The sequence below is a fragment of the Oncorhynchus kisutch genome, linkage group LG2 (assembly GCF_002021735.2).
Source record: "Oncorhynchus kisutch isolate 150728-3 linkage group LG2, Okis_V2, whole genome shotgun sequence".
In the NCBI taxonomy this organism is placed as follows: Eukaryota; Metazoa; Chordata; class Actinopteri; order Salmoniformes; family Salmonidae; genus Oncorhynchus; species Oncorhynchus kisutch.
The window spans coordinates 61,788,204-61,805,872 of NC_034175.2; the positions used below are offsets into that span (position 1 = coordinate 61,788,204).

General features: G+C 44.6%; 1 protein-coding gene across 2 annotated transcripts; it reads left to right on the forward strand.

The window, feature by feature from the left end:
• Positions 1-111: 111 nt before the first annotated feature.
• On the forward strand, positions 112-10,629 carry chaf1b (chromatin assembly factor 1, subunit B). 2 transcript variants are annotated; one of them, XM_020459872.2, is made up of 14 exons: positions 112-273; positions 700-829; positions 1,152-1,284; positions 2,746-2,866; positions 2,988-3,091; positions 4,265-4,361; positions 4,535-4,619; positions 5,036-5,129; positions 5,993-6,062; positions 6,679-6,770; positions 6,882-7,041; positions 7,800-8,402; positions 9,588-9,667; positions 9,917-10,629. In XM_020459872.2, exons 2-14 carry the CDS (start codon positions 704-706, stop codon positions 10,036-10,038), a joined length of 1,887 nt encoding a protein of 628 aa, XP_020315461.1. In that variant the 5' UTR covers positions 112-273; positions 700-703; the 3' UTR covers positions 10,039-10,629. The 2 variants fall into 2 exon arrangements, with proteins under 2 accessions (XP_020315461.1, XP_020315452.1); XM_020459863.2 differs by having other exon boundaries at positions 113-273; positions 697-829.
• The last annotated feature ends 7,040 nt before the right edge of the window (positions 10,630-17,669 follow it).

Here is a 17,669-nt window from a genome sequence, read left to right on the forward strand (position 1 = left end):
TTTAAATTACGAGCAAAAAGCAATTTTTTTGTGTGTGTGCCGATTTGGACTTTCTCGCTGTGGAATCTGTGGCTATATAGAAGCTCGTGGAACCCCCTGGACTACTCTGGTATTACCCGCCCCTTCCCTTCTCAGCCTATCACTGCTGACTTCTCTACCGGAAGTTTTTTCCGAACTCTACGCGGGAAACCAATGTTTTCTCTCTGCTGTCGGCTTGTAGATTTGACTCCGCGCGGGACGCAGCAGAAAAGTTAATCAGTGGGAAAAAAACTGGTAGGCAGAGATACATGCATATTTATGGATTTGTTCTGGATGCATATTTGAATAATCCAATATTTGATATGACATAATTGTTCATGTGTCTTCGCAAGTTGTTTTACTTCAACACACAACAATCGAATAAACTAGTTTAGCCATGGCTGAACTAAGCAAACCAGTAGCTACCAAGCTAACTCTTTTTTAAAATTTTATTATTAATTTAACTTTAAGAGCACTTGGAAGTGGTTAATGGCCCAACTTTCTCCACTGCCTTCCCAGTATGTATTGCAAGTGACTATCGGTGTCAACAACAGCTGCTGTTTGTTTAGTTGCTGTAGTTAGCTAACTAACTGTTAACGTTACTAGCTGTCTCTAGTCCAGCTGACATCGCATTTTCAGTTAGCTAACGTTAACGTTACTCTCTTTGCCTGTATTTAGTAGCAAGATGAAGGTGATAACATGTGAGATTGCGTGGCACAACAAAGAACCTGTCTACAGTCTGGACTTCCAGCACAACTCAGAGGGCCGCATACACAGGCTGGCCACAGCAGGAGTGGACACCACTGTCAGGGTGAGCAACAGTTAGCTACTGACGTTATCTGTTTAAAACAACCCCTCTATTGTTGTTTAGTCATTCATTCTCTGGGGTTGTTTCAAGTGTCCCACCTGGAATTGAGACCAGTCTCTATTGTTCTCTCGCTCTCATATGCACACACGTGAACACTTTGTATGCATTAGCAGATTGTCTCACACACACATACACACACAGAGAACTTGGTAAAGGAAACTGTAATAATGTATTGTATGGTGATATACTATTAAGAGAGATAATGACCAAATGAGTAGTGGGTCTGTGTGATGCTATAACGTGTGAGGTCACTTCCTGTGGTTAGTTGTGGCGTGTGGAGATGGGGCCTGATGGGAAAGCAGTGGTGGACTTCCTGTCCAACCTTGCACGGCACACCAAGGCTGTCAACGTGGTGCGCTTCTGCCCCAACAGTGAGCTGCTCGCTTCTGGAGGAGATGGTGGGTCACGATGTAGCAAACGTGTATATATCAACTAGCATAATTGACAAATAAAATAGTTTGCTATAATATATAAAGATGTGGTTAGATACAGTATATTGACACCCTTGCAATGATTCACTATTCTCAAATAAGTTGAAAAAACATTTGTTTATATGTGTATTTGTTTTATTTCCACTGCACAGGACCAAGATCAAAAATATATAAACTGAAATTGAGATTGTTCACAATTATTCAAAATTCCAAATAATTTGTTTAGAGGCAATTATTCTCATTTACTGTGTAATTAATCTAATCTGTGATACTTTGCAGGTGCTTACATAGTAAACATTGCCATTCAACCAGTTTTAAAAAGAAAAAAACGAAACAATCTTCTCCATTGTAAAGTGCAAGGGTGCCAATAAATGATTTATATACGGTATACACTAGATAACTGATCGAGGGTGCTGTGTTGAAGCCACCATGCCCCCATCTTGGTACTCCCCCACCATTGTAAAAAAATATATATTTTGGAAGCTATAGAAATGCATTTATTAATGTCTGCATTTGTCTTTGCCACATTCGTTCTATTACAGACACCTTAATGCATACTTTTACATTATATTATGTGAGCTAAACATAAAGGAAATTGTTTTATATATTTTTTATGTATAATTTTTTGACATTATTCATGTTACTGTCCCCACTACACCTAAAGAATATTAAAATCCATGTAATTTTGTCCTTGCAACATTTAATTGAAATACTGTAGAATTATATTTATTCCTGTGGAGGACTGCTCCTACTGAGGAGTCCCAATATGGCTAACCGGTGACTTCAAAGCCTTTCAATGGCCAATACATAGCATCAGCAACTCAGGGTTTATATTCATCATTGGTGCCAGTATATTTGACTGCATCTGTATGACAAATGTTTTGCCATAAATATATATATATATATATGAAATAAAATGGAACAAGGATGATCAGTGTCTCCAATTGTAACCCATTGATGCCAAGACTGAAGAAAAATACGCTATTTACATTTCAGTCATTTAGCGGACACTTATCCAGAGCATACATTTTTTTGTACTTTACTATGTTCAAGTCATAGCTAGGCAGAATCTCTAACCGAACACTTGGACCCTAAGCCCTTTATCGATTGGCCACTTACTGATGTGTTCGATAGTGATTACTCGAGTCTGCAAGTGTTTTGGTCAAAATGAGCATTGAGACGATGCACACTCGACATCCAAATGTCACTTATCAATATTTTAAATCTATTCGCGAGCTGTCTTGGGCAGACACAGACGCACACACCGATAGACATTGAGAAAACGACATGTATCTGCTGCCCAAAATATGTGCGACTAAATCCATCGCTGGTGACTTCATTGGCCAATTTAGCTGGTTGTAGACTGCTTTGATAACAAATATTCAGTGTGTGTGTTAATGACTGTGTGTTGATGACTCTGTGTAACAGATTCAGCCATCCTGCTATGGAAGCTGAATGACAATAAGGAGCCTGAGCAGGCCCCGTCGTTCCAGGAGGAGGAGGATAGTCAGCTCAACAAGGAGAGCTGGAGCGTGGTCAAGACCCTGCGGTGACACCCTTTAATCACTCCCCTTATCTACAATACATTGTCCCTTCCCTGTGTATTACTTCATAATCACATTTGTGACTGTTTGTGTGTGCACTGTTTTAAATGGTGTTGTGTTTTGTAGGGGACATATTGAGGATGTGTATGATATCAGCTGGACCCGGGATGGGAACTTCATGGTCTCTGGTTCTGTGGACAACACTGCCATTATGTGGGATGTAACAAAGGGTAAGACGTGTGTGAGATTACATATAGCTTGTGTGTCTAAATATGTCTATTCAGTTACATTTGCGGCCAAATACTGTATATTGGCCCCCTTGGACTTTAATTCTCTAGGTCTTCTAAAATCATTCAAATGGAAGAAAAACATTTGGTCACCTCACCTTATTGGCTTTTCAACATTGTGGAATAAATAGTATTTTGTCAACTTTTTAAAACTATTTTAATTTAGAAAATAAAGACATGGCATGGACAAAATGATTGCCACCTTGGAGCTAAATACATTTGTTTCTGTAATGTTGAAAATCCAATAAGGTGTTGGTGGCCAAAAGTTGTTCTTTTTTTATTTCAACTTATTTTAGGGAAAAAGGGTGAATTATTTAATAAATCTGCAAGGGTGCCAATATATTTGGCCACAACTGTATACCTCTGTGTTGTCTATATTCTGTGTGTGTGTGTGTGTGTGGATGTTATTCAGTAAGGGATAATACCCCAACACGATCATTACTATGGGACAGTTGGAGATCGAGATCAAATTTGAGTATTGAAACAATGTTGCACATGTCAGAGAGACAGACAGCAAGGTTGATATAAATCTCTGCTGTTGAAAACTAAATGTTAGTCTTAAAGAAATGTGAGATAATGTCTAGTTGCTTTTTATAGTGGAGATCAAGTTTATAACTTCCCTGTCTGGGCTGATGAGATAGTGAATTGCGCACTCAAATGGAACAGAGTAAATAGGCATTTTAACATCATAGATTTAGCCAGTGGTAACTTGTGTACTAGACACTGTCTGGAATGCGATTTTAACCAATCAACGTTCAGGATTAGATAGAAGCTGTTTTTCAGTCTCTCGGTCCCAGCTTTCATGCACCTGTACTGACCTTCTGGATGGTAACAGGGTGAACAGGCTGAGGCTCAGGTGGTTGATGTCCTTGATCTTTTTATACCTGGATACAGCCCTTAGCCGTGGTATATTGGACATATATGACAAACTCCAGAGGTGCCTTATTGCTATAATAAACTGGTTACCAATGTAATTAGAGCAGTAAAATAAATGTTTTGTCATACCAGTGGTATACGGTCTGATATACTATGGCTGCCAGCCAATCAACATTCAGGGCTCAAACCACCCAGTTTATAATTAGTTATAACACCGGTAATAAGTGTTGTTTTTCTCAGGTCAGAAGCTGTGCATCTTTAACGACCATAAGAGCTATGTGCAGGGAGTGACCTGGGACCCGCTGGGCCAGTATGTGGCCACACTCAGCTGTGACAGGTAGGAACACACCCAGCCTCTGGTCCCCTGTAAGAAGACATTTAGTCTCCTTTTATCAGTGATCAGTGGGACTAACATGATACATAAACAAAGAACCAACATGGACTTGTAGATCTGAACCTTCTTAAACAGTGTTATATGATTGATGATCTGTCTTCACCCCCCTCCCTCAGGGTGATGCGTGTGTACAGTACTCAGAGCAGGAGGAAAGTCTACAGTGTCAGTAAGATGAGCTCTGGATCAGCTGCGGAGGGAGAGGTCAGTATGAGCTGAGTGGACAAATGTTCTCCCATAGATGGGTTAGCTGACAACGTAAAGAAAACAATGTGCACACTTCAATGGTGTAGAAGTCTGTGTTTTGATTCTGCATAGCCAGAAAGCTGCCAACTATGACAATAAGCTACCATTGGGGAATTGTAAGTAACTTGTTTCAGCTAGTTTTGTCTTTTTCTTGATACCATGTCTTGTTTTGAGGTGTTTTGACAGGAGACAAACTATAGCTTAGATGATGTCAACACTAAGCCAACTCTGTCTGTTTTGCCCCATATGTGTCAGTTTTGTTGCTAAACAGCTATCTATACACACACACATACTTTACACTCACACTAAACACAATCATACACACACCAAACACTCTTTAATGTGATGGTGTTTGTCTGTTTATTTGTGTGCAGGTGAAACAGTACCGAATGTTCCATGACGACAGCATGAGGTCTTTCTTCAGACGCCTCACCTTCACACCGGACGGCTCCTTCCTGCTCGCCCCAGGTAAACGCACACACGCACTCACACAGAAACAGCTACGCCTTGTTCACATTGGTAGTTTGAAGTGATTCAAATACAATATTTTTGCGTATCTGATACGAATCTGTTTCATTTCCTGCCGTCTGAACAGCCAAAAAGCAAATGGATTCTTCAGATGTCTCAAGCCACATTTTAAACCACCTTCATAGGTGGTTTGAAGTCCGATACAAAACGGATTCTTTCCCGTGCAACCTGTGTGAATGTTCAAATCTGATTTATTTAGACAGTTATTTGGCGTATCTTGTTGGTTGCTAGCTACTCTGTTGACAGTTTGACAAGAACATGTGCTAGCTAACTGGTTTGTTAATTATTTACAAACAAATGAGTGAATGTGCAAGCAAGGTAAACAGTTACCTAACTAGTTGACTGCTGTAGCTAGACATAAAAGACTAGTTTTGAAAGTTGGATCATTTTATCCTTTAAAGGTGTTCTTACACAATGATTTTGAGTTTACTGAGAAACATCCATGGCAGGCATTGTCACCTTAGCTTGTTACATAACTTCTGAGTGATGGGAAGCACGAGCACCACCACCGCACACACCTGTCGTTATTATGACAACTAGCATAGCCATGTAGGCAAATGGCTGCTGTCTGAACACACACACACATGGAAAATAAAACTGATTTGAGCGTGGAGGCCTGCATTGTGAACAAGGTTTTATTCTGTACATCCATCTGGTGATTTGAAACAGGAAGTAATTGTGTCCTGTGCTGCTGTCATATCCTGTGATGGTGTAGAGGTCATGGGTGACATCCTGTTTAACCCATCTCTTTTTTCCCTCTCTGTGTCCCTCTCCTCTCTGTCTGTTTGTGTCTGTCTCTGTAGCAGGGTGTGTGGAGGCGGGGGAGAACATCACCAACACCACCTACGTCTTCTCCAGGAAGAGCCTCAAGAGGTAACTGCTGCCAACGAATAGCCCTTTGTGGACAATAAAGATTAATTGAACTGAGACTCTCCAGGTCTGGAGTTAGCTGTTGTCTCTGGGTCTGTTGATCTAGGTCATTATTTCCCAACTCCAATCCTACAGTACCCCCAGCAAACACACATTTTGTTGGATAGCTTGATGATTAGTTGACAAGTAGAATCAGGCATGCTTGTCCAGGGACTGGAGTTGGGAACCACTGCTCTACTGTATGTCTTAGAGCTGGATATGGACAAAAATCCATATTGCGGTAAATTGCCTGAATTGATGAGAGAACGAAAGGTTTATAACACTAATGTGCACCATTTTTTTTAAATAATTGATTCTTAAACTACTACTACTAGTTTGATGGTTGTACCCATTAATTGTCCCATTAACAATCACCCATATTAGCAAACTTTTTTAAATGTAGAACTTTTCTCTAATATAGGCTATCATAATGAACGATATCGGCCAAATACCTGCAATAAGTGATCAGTGTGGATCATTTTCAGTTTATCATCCCAGCTCTAATAAGTCTGGCTCTCTTAGTGTGTAGCTGTATCAGAGTAAGGGTGAAACTGGATTCATCTGCCTTTCTGTATTCTAGGCCCATAGCTCACCTGCCCTGCCCTGCTAAAGCCACCCTGGCTGTACGCTGTTGCCCTGTCTACTTTGAGCTGAGGACCAAGAAGGGAGAGGGTAAAGACACAGCTCTTCTATTGATTATTACTCATTTATATATTTCATTTATTCACCAAACTCTATTACCCAATATATAAAAGGATAGCTAACTCCCTCTCTGCTCCCCAGATGGCAGTGCCCAGCCCCTGCCCAACACGTTTGGCTTGCCCTACAGACTGGTGTTTGCTGTGGCCTCTGAGGATTCCATCTTCCTCTATGACACTCAGCAGACCCTACCTTTCGGCTACGTCTCCAACATCCACTACCACACACTCAGCGACCTCACCTGGTAGTCCACACAAAACATGCAACATAATACAGAATGACACAATACAGAACATCATTAGATAAGAACAGCTCAAGGACAGAACGACATACATTTATTTTAAATGGCCACGTAGCCTACATATCAATGCATACACACAAACTATCTAGGTCAGATCGGGGAGAGGTGTGGTGCCCGCGAGGTTGCTTTACCTGTTTTTTAAAACCAGGTTTTCTGTTTATTTGAACAATATGAGATGGGAGGAAGTTCCATCCAATAAGGGCTCTATATAATACTGTACGCTTTCTTGAATTTGTTCTGGATTTGGGGACTGTGAAAGACCCCTGGTGGCATGTCTGGTGGGGTAAGTGTGTGTCAGAGCTGTGTGTAAGTTGACTGAAAATAATTTGGGATTTTCAACACATTGATGTTTCTTATAAAAATACGTGATGCAGTCAGTCTCTCTTCAACTCTAAGCCAAGAGAGACTGGCAGCATAGCATTTATATCAGCCCTCTGATTACAATTAAGAGCAAAACATTCCGCTCTGTTTTTGATGAGCTTGAGGTAGAAGATGCCTTAACCACAGATCTAGGATCCGATGACCCCACTACTCCCAATCCTAAACTGCACTGAAAAATATCTGATCCTGTGTCAGTGTTTAGGGGTAACCTCTAAGTACTGTTTCATTAGTTGTTGTGTGGCATTCTTCTGTTGTGTGGCATTGTTCCCGTCTGTGGTGTTTTCACCCAGTCTCTTTAGTGATGTCATATCCTTTTGTAGGTCTCGGGATGGTTCCTTCCTGGCGGTGTCGTCTACAGATGGCTACTGCTCCTTCCTGTCCTTCTCCCCTGGCGAGCTGGGCACGCCCCTCAAGGAGCCCCCTGTCCTGGAGGTCGTCACCCCTGGCAACGGGCTCGAAAAGAAGGGCAAGAAGGTTGCAACGGCTCGCACGGTGTCCCCCGTCCCCAAAACAACAGAGAGCACCGCCCCTATTCACCCCACCCCTAAAGAGGCCCCAAGCACCCCCATCTCCTCCCTCACCTCCCCTGGCACCCCCCTGACCCCTGGGGGAGAGGAGAAGAAGAACCCTGGTAGGGCCAAGACCCAGCCCCGTAGGATCACCCTCAACACCCTGGAGGGGTGGGGCAAGCCCAGCACCCCCAAAGCGCCTGCTGCTAGTGCCCCCAAAACCCCCACCACGGCCAGCACCAGCACACCCTCCACCCCTCAGCAGCCTCGCCTCACCCTCTCTACCCCCAACACCCCCCTCGCCCCCTCTATAGCCCAGCCCTGCCTCACGCCAAAAGCCCAATGCAGCAGCGGTAAAACCCTGGGCCCCAGCACCCCTAAAGCTAGCACCACCCCTAAAGGGCCTGCCCCCAGGTAAGAGCACAAATACAAGATTGTGTGTCTGTGTTTTTGCCTGTCTCTGTTTATATGCTTGCCTGTGAGTCAGAGTTGGTGTGTGTATTCCATGAGAGTGTGTGTCTGCATGTGTGAGTAGCTTTTGCACGCTGATGTATCTTGATCCTGGTTGAATCACTCATCATGTGAGCCACCACTACATAAAGGGATAGATGAAACCCTTCTCGCTGTAATGTCTACCCCTGGTCCATAAGCTCAGAACTATCCTGCTCTCACTGTTCCTACTGGAACTTACTTTTCTGATAACTACTTTATTGAGGAAAGATGTACTTATTTTGAAGTGGTTGTCCCACCTAGCTGTCTTAAGATGAATGCACTAACTGTAAGTTGTCCTGGATAAGAGTATCTGCTAAATGACCAAAATGTAAATGTAATGCTGCTTGATGCTATAGCCTAGATGCTAAAACGAGGTAGCCGGACTGCTTCGCTATCTCTCGCAAGACTACGGTATGTAAATGTATGCAAACTCTCATTCAAATGGCCTGTGGTGAGTGGAGCCAGACAGCCTGACTGGTGCCTACATAACTGCCACATCACTGGGTGGACAGGAGCAGTTAGACTGGGAGAGGCTGGTGGGAGATGGGAGCACCAGCCAGGCAGCATGTCTAGTGGAGGGAAGGACATTCAGCCATTTCCCCACTAATGTTTCCATTTATTGCAAATGGTTGTGAATTATTTTGTAAACTTAGATTTTCAGATGTTGCAGATGATTTGTCATTTGTTGTGTGACAAAATGATGAGCGTGCTTGTGGCATCTTTGGTCATTAGCTACTGTCTGTCAGAACAAACCCTGTCTGGTATTCAGGGTTTGTTGGACCTCCCCACTGTTAATCAAGTACTGATTATCCTGAGAAGCTGCCGGCAGATAATAGATGGACTGTGTGTGTAAGACATTATCAGTCTATATGAACACAGATTGAATGGGCAGAAGTGAAGTTATATTTGTTATTATTTGCAGGTCTACCTTTTCTCTATGAATCCTAAATTGGGTGGAAGTGTTTCTTATGTAGGCCTGTACTGATAGAATAGTAGCTGTATGTTGAGTTCTGCTGTTGTCTTAGGACTAATTCCTCAGCCACCTACTCAAGTCGGGTAGAATCCCCTTCTAAGTGACTGTTCTCTCTCTCTACCTTTTGTTTACAGACGGATATCTCTGACTCCTGTCATCTCCAGATCTCCAGCTACCTTCAGCACACCCTCCTCCACAGAGAAAGCCAAACATGGTCAGTATATCCTGCAACAACTTATGACGCGATTGGCCAAGCACTTTACAACAAGACCAGCGATTGGCTATGGACAGTTATCATTACTGGTCTTTGTAATGGGGTCTGCCTCTGAGAGCCCAACTAATGAAACATCATTTGAGTATACTAAATTATGTGAAATCTTATTCCTAAGAACTGTTTGTTTTATCCAGTCCAGTGTTCTGCCTATGATTGATGCATCTCTTTTGGTTCAACTTATTTCCCCAGAACGGCCCTCTCCCCCCACTGACCCTGTGTGCCAGCCCCCAGAGTCCAAGCGGACCAAAACCAACACCCTGGCAGGCAAGACAGGGGTGGCTCCAGCCTCAGGGTCAACACCCAAACCCTAAGGACCCCACGTTACTAAGAACACTGAAGCACGAGTACAGAGCAGCACAGAGAGTGGTGTCAACATGCAACTCACATATAATCCTCCTACACTCACACACACACTTTTTGAGTTTAGCCTACTGAACTGCATAGACTGGTGTTGTCAGCTAAAACACACAAGTTCACAGAGCGAAGACTGGCATTTTCCTTCTAACATTATTATGTATGTTTTTGTAACTTCACGTTCTCAATCTGTAGCTCTTTTTGGTGGATAACCAGGTTATTGTGAAATTTAAATAAAGGATATGAAACAAAAAGTTTAAGATAATCACCTCAGTCTAAAAGAAGCCTAGATCACGTATGAAACTCAATGGTCATTAATTATTGTCTGTATAAGTATTATATTAGTACACTATATATACAGTGCCTTTTGGAAAGTATTCAGACCACTTGACTTGTTACACATTTTCTTATGCGACAGTCTTATTCTAAAATGGATTACATAAAACATTTCCCTCAGCAATCTACACACAATACCCCATAATGACAAAGTGAAAACATGTTTTTAGATATTTTTGCAAAGTTATTAAAAACAAACCTTTTCTACATAAGTATTCAGACTCTTTGCTATGAGACTCAATCTCAGGGGCATCCTGTTTTCATTGATCATCCTTGAGCTGTTTCTACATCTCAATTGCAGTCTGTGGTCAATTCAATTGATTGGACATGATTTGGAAAGGCACACGCATGTCGATAAGGTCCCACAGTTGACAGTGCATGTCAGAGAAAAAACCAAGCCATGAGGTCGAAGGAATTATCTGTAGAGCTATGAGAATGGATTGTGTCGAGGCACAAATCTGGAGAAGGCTACCAAAACATTCTGCAGCACTGAAGGTCCCTCATTCTTAAATGGAATAAGTTTGGAACCACCAAGACTCTTTCTATAGCTGGCTGCCTGGCCAAACAGAGCAATTGAGGGAGAAGGGCCTTTGTCAGGGAGGTGACCAAGAACCCGATGGTCACTGACAGAGCTCCAGAGTTTCTCTGGAGATGGGAGAACCTTCCAGGACTACCATCTCTGCAGCACTTCACCAATTAGGCCTTTATGGTAGAGTGGCCAGACGGAAGCCACTCAGTAAAATGCACATGACAGCCCACTCTGAGTTTGCCAAAAGGCATCTAAAGAACTCTCAGACCATGAGAAGCAAGATTATCTGGTCTGATGAAACCAATAACTCTTTGGCCTGAAAGCTAAGAGTCACGTCTGGAGGAAACCTGGCACCATCCCTACGTTGAAGCATGGTGGTGGTAACGTCATGCTGTGGGGATGTTTTTCAGCAGCAGGGACTGGGAAACTTGTCAGGATTGAGGCAAAGGTGAATGGAGCAAAGTACAGAGAGATCCTTGATGAAAACCTGCTCCAGAGCACTCAGGACCTCAGACTGGGTTGAAGGTTCACCTTCCAACAACCCTAAGCACACAGCCAAGACAACGTAGAAGAGGCTTCGAGATAAGTCTCAATGTCCTTGAGTGGCCCAGCCAGAGCCCGGACTTGAACCCGATCAAACATCTCTGGAGAGACCTGAAAATAGCCATGCAGCAACGCTCCCCATCCAACCTGACAGCTTGAGAGGTTCTGCAGAGAAGAATGGGAGTCAGTCCCCAAATACTGGTGTGTCAAGCTTGTAGTATCACACACACGACGACTCGAGGCTGTAATCACTGCCAAAGGTGCTTCAACAAAGTACTGAGTAAAGGATCTGAATACTTATGTAAATGTAATATTTCAGTTTTTTATTTTATAAATTAGCAAACATTTCTGAAACAGTTTTTGCTTTGTTATTATGGGCTATTGTGTGTAGATTGAGGGGGGGGGGAACCATTTAAGCCATTTTAGAATAAGGCTGTAACATAACAAAATGTTGAAGTCAAGGGGTCTGAATACTTTCCGAAGGCACTGTACAAAAGTATGTAAAATGCCTTCTGCTATTTCAGCCACACCCATTTGCTGATAGGTGTATAAAATCGAGCACACAGCCATGCAAATTCCACAGACAAACTTTAGCAGTAGAATGGCCTTACTGAAGAGCTCAGTGACTGTCAAAGTGGCACCGTCATAGAATGCCACCTTTCCAATAAGTCAGTTTGTCAAATTTCTGCCCTGCTAGAGCTGCCTCGGTCAACTGTAAGTGCTGTTATTGTTAAGTGGAAACGTCTAGGAGCAACAACTGTTCAGCCACGAAGTGGTAGGCTACAAAAGCTAACAGAATGGGAGTGCTGAAGAGCTTAAAAATCGCCTGTCCTCGGTTGCAACACTCACTACAGAGTTCCAAACTGCCTCTGGAAGCAATGTCAGCAGAAGAACTGTTCGTTGGGCGCTTCATGAAATGGATTTCCATGGCCAACCAGCAGCACCCAAGCCTAAGATCACCATGCGCAATGGAGTGGTGTAAAGTTCGCCACCATTGGACTCTGGAGCAGTGGAAACGCGTTCTCAGGAGTGATGAATCACGCTTCACCATCTGGCAGTCCGACAGACAAATCTGGGTTTGGTAGATGCCAGTAGAACTCTACCTGCCCGAATGCATAGTGCCATCTGTAAAGTTTGGTGGTGGTGGAATAATGGTCTGGGGCTGTTTTTCATGGTTCGGACTAGGCCCCTTAGTTACAGTGAAGGGAAATGTTGACGCTACAGCATACAATGACATTCTAGACGATTCTGTTGCAACAGTTTGGAGAAGGCCCTTTCATGTTTCAACATGACAATGCCCCATGCGCACATCAAGAGACATACAGAAATGGTTTGTTGAGATTGGTGTTGAATAACTTCTTGTATTTTTTTTTGGGGGGGGGTACTTTTTACCACCTTTTTCTCCCAAATTTTGTGTTATCCAATTGGTAGTTTTAGTCTTGTCCCATTGCTGCAACTCCCGTATGGAGAGGCGAAGGTCGAGAGCCATGCGTCCTCCGAAACACGACCCTGCCAAGCCGCACTGCTTCTTGACACACTGCTCGCTCAACCCAGAAGCCAGCAGCACCAATGTGTCAGAAGGAAACACCATCCAACTGGCTACCATGTCAGCGTGCATGCGCCCGGCCCGCCACAGGAGTCGCTAGAGCGCGATGGGACAAGGACATCCCAGCCAGCCAAACCCTCCCCTAACCCGGACAACGCTTGGCCAATTGTGTGCCGTCTCATTGTGCCTGCACAGAGCCCTGACCTCAACCCCATCAAACACTTTTGGATGAATTGGAACGCCGAATGCGAGCCTGGCGTAATAGCCCAACATCAGTGCTCTTGTGGCTGAATGGAATCAAGTCCCTGCAGCAATGTTCCAACATCTTAGTGGAAAGCCTTCCCAGAAGAGAGAAGGCTGTTATAGCAGCAAAGTGGGGACCAACTCCATGTTAATGCCCATGATTTTGGAATGAGATATTTGACAAGCAGGTGTCCACATACTTTTGGTCATGTAGTGTATGTATTTATATATGAATGTCTGTATAATGCTGTGGATTTTGGTAACATTTCAATTCAATGTTTGTCTAAAAAAAATAAAACATTGGCTGCGTCTTTCTAAAAACATTCCCATGAAAAGCAGTCTACTACTACTACTACCACCTGCGGTTAGGGACCAATCATACTACTACTACCACCTGTGGTTAGGGACCCATCATACTACTACTACCACCACCTGCGGTTAGGGACCCATCATACTACTACTACCACCACCTGCGGTTAGGGACCCATCATACTACTACTACCACCACCTGCGGTTAGGGACCCATCATACTACTACTACCACCACCTGCGGTTAGGGACCCATCATACTACTACTACCACCACCTGCGGTTAGGGACCCATCATACTACTACTACCACCACCTGTGGTTAGGGACCCATCATACTACTACTACCACCACCTGCGGTTAGGGACCCATCATACTACTACTACCACCACCTGCGGTTAGGGACCCATCATACTACTACTACCACCACCTGTGGTTAGGGACCCATCATACTACTACTACCACCACCTGCGGTTAGGGACCCATCATACTACTACTACCACCTGTGGTTAGGGACCAATCATACTACTACTACCACCTGTGGTTAGGGACCCATCATACTACTACTACCACCACCTGTGGTTAGGGACCCATCATACTACTACTACCACCTGTGGTTAGGGACCAATCATACTACTACTACCACCTGTGGTTAGGGACCAATCATACTACTACTACCACCTGTGGTTAGGGACCAATCATACTACTACTACCACCTGTGGTTAGGGACCCATCATACTACTACTACCACCTGTGGTTAGGGACCCATCATACTACTACTACCACCTGTGGTTAGGGACCCATCATACTACTACTACCACCTGTGGTTAGGGACCAATCATACTACTACTACCACCTGTGGTTAGGGACCAATCATACTACTACTACCACCACCTGCGGTTAGGGACCCATCATACTACTACTACCACCTGTGGTTAGGGACCCATCATACTACTACTACCACCACCTGTGGTTAGGGACCCATCATACTACTACTACCACCTGTGGTTAGGGACCCATCATACTACTACTACCACCTGTGGTTAGGGACCCATCATACTACTACTACCACCTGTGGTTAGGGACCCATCATACTACTACTACCACCTGTGGTTAGGGACCAATCATACTACTACTACCACCTGTGGTTAGGGACCAATCATACTACTACTACCACCACCTGCGGTTAGGGACCCATCATACTACTACTACCACCTGTGGTTAGGGACCCATCATACTACTACTACCACCACCTGCGGTTAGGGACCAATCATACTACTACTACCACCACCTGTGGTTAGGGACCCATCATACTACTACTACCACCTGTGGTTAGGGACCCATCATACTACTACCACCACCTGCGGTTAGGGACCAATCATACTACTACTACCACCACCTGTGGTTAGGGACCCATCATACTACTACTACCACCTGTGGTTAGGGACCCATCATACTACTACTACCACCTGTGGTTAGGGACCCATCATACTACTACTACCACCTGTGGTTAGGGACCCATCATACTACTACTACCACCACCTGCGGTTAGGGACCAATCATACTACTACTACCACCTGTGGTTAGGGACCCATCATACTACTACCACCACCTGTGGTTAGGGGCCCATCATACTACTACTACCACCTGTGGTTAGGGACCCATCATACTACTACCACCACCTGTGGTTAGGGACCCATCATACTACTACTACCACCACCTGTGGTTAGGGACCCATCATACTACTACTACCACCTGTGGTTAGGGACCCATCATACTACTACCACCACCTGTGGTTAGGGACCCATCATACTACTACTACTACCACCTGTGGTTAGGGACCCATCATACTACTACTACCACCACCTGTGGTTAGGGACCCATCATACTACTACTACCACCTGTGGTTAGGGACCCATCATACTACTACCACCTGTGGTTAGGGACCCATCATACTACTACTACCACCACCTGTGGTTAGGGACCCATCATACTACTACTACCACCACCTGTGGTTAGGGACCCATCATACTACTACTACCACCTGTGGTTAGGGACCCATCATACTACTACTACCACCTGTGGTTAGGGACCCATCATACTACTACTACCACCTGTGGTAAGGGACCCATCATACTACTACTACCACCACCTGTGGTTAGGGACCCATCATACTACTACTACCACCTGTGGTTAGGGACCCATCATACTACTACTACCACCTGTGGTTAGGGACCCATCATACTACTACTACCACCTGTGGTTAGGGACCCATCATACTACTACTACCACCTGCGGTTAGGGACCCATCATACTACTACTACCACCTGCGGTTAGGGACCCATCATACTACTACTACCACCTGTGGTTAGGGACCAATCATACTACTACTACCACCACCTGCGGTTAGGGACCCATCATACTACTACTACCACCTGTGGTTAGGGACCAATCATACTACTACTACCACCACCTGCGGTTAGGGACCCATCATACTACTACTACCACCTGTGGTTAGGGACCAATCATACTACTACTACCACCACCTGCGGTTAGGGACCCATCATACTACTACTACCACCTGTAGTTAGGGACCCATCATACTACTACTACTACCACCTGTGGTTAGGGACCCATCATACTACTACTACCACCTGTGGTTAGGGACCCATACTACTACTACTACCACCTGCGGTTAGGGACCCATCATACTACTACTACCACCTGTGGTTAGGGACCAATCATACTACTACTACCACCACCTGCGGTTAGGGACCCATCATACTACTACTACCACCTGTGGTTAGGGACCAATCATACTACTACTACCACCACCTGCGGTTAGGGACCCATCATACTACTACTACCACCTGTGGTTAGGGACCCATCATACTACTACTACTACCACCTGTGGTTAGGGACCCATCATACTACTACTACCACCTGTGGTTAGGGACCCATCATACTACTACCACCACCTGTGGTTAGGGACCCATCATACTACTACTACTACCACCTGTGGTTAGGGACCCATCATACTACTACTACCACCTGTGGTTAGGGACCAATCATACTACTACTACTACCACCTGTGGTTAGGGACCCATCATACTACTACTACCACCTGTGGTTAGGGACCCATACTACTACTACTACCACCTGTGGTTAGGGACCCATCATACTACTACTACCACCACCTGTGGTTAGGGACCCATCATACTACTACTACCACCTGTGGTTAGGGACCCATACTACTACTACTACCGCCTGTGGTTAGGGACCCATCATACTACTACTACCACCACCTGTGGTTAGGGACCCATCATACTACTACTACTACCACCTGTGGTTAGGGACCCATCATACTACTACTACCACCTGTGGTTAGGGACCCATCATACTACTACTACCACCTGTGGTTAGGGACCCATCATACTACTACTACCACCTGTGGTTAGGGACCCATCATACTACTACTACCACCTGTGGTTAGGGACCCATCATACTACTACTACTACTACCACCTGCGGTTAGGGACCCATCATACTTCTACTACTACCACCTGTGGTTAGGGACCCATCATACTACTACTACCACCTGTGGTTAGGGACCCATCATACTACTACTACTACCACCTGCGGTTAGGGACCCATCATACTTCTACTACTACCACCTGTGGTTAGGGACCCATCATACTACTACTACCACCTGTGGTTAGGGACCCATCATACTACTACTACTACTACCACCTGCGGTTAGGGACCCATCATACTTCTACTACTACCACCTGTGGTTAGGGACCCATCATACTACTACTACCACCTGTGGTTAGGGACCCATCATACTACTACTACTACTACCACCTGCGGTTAGGGACCCATCATACTACTACTACTACCACCTGTGGTTAGGGACCCATCATACTACTACTACCACCTGTGGTTAGGGACCCATCATACTACTACCACCACCTGTGGTTAGGGACCCATCATACTACTACTACCACCACCTGTGGTTAGGGACCCATCATAGTACTACTACTACCACCTGCGGTTAGGGACCCATCATACTACTACTACCACCAC

Bases quoted from the DNA above. Each gene is read 5' to 3' on its own strand.
- chaf1b (XM_020459872.2), top strand. From the start codon at position 704: ATGAAGGTGATAACATGTGAGATTGCGTGGCACAACAAAGAACCTGTC. The intron at 6,063-6,678 runs GTAACTGCTGCC...TCTGTATTCTAG, and splicing joins TCCAGGAAGAGCCTCAAGAG to GCCCATAGCTCACCTGCCCT. The intron at 7,042-7,799 runs GTAGTCCACACA...ATCCTTTTGTAG, and splicing joins ACACTCAGCGACCTCACCTG to GTCTCGGGATGGTTCCTTCC.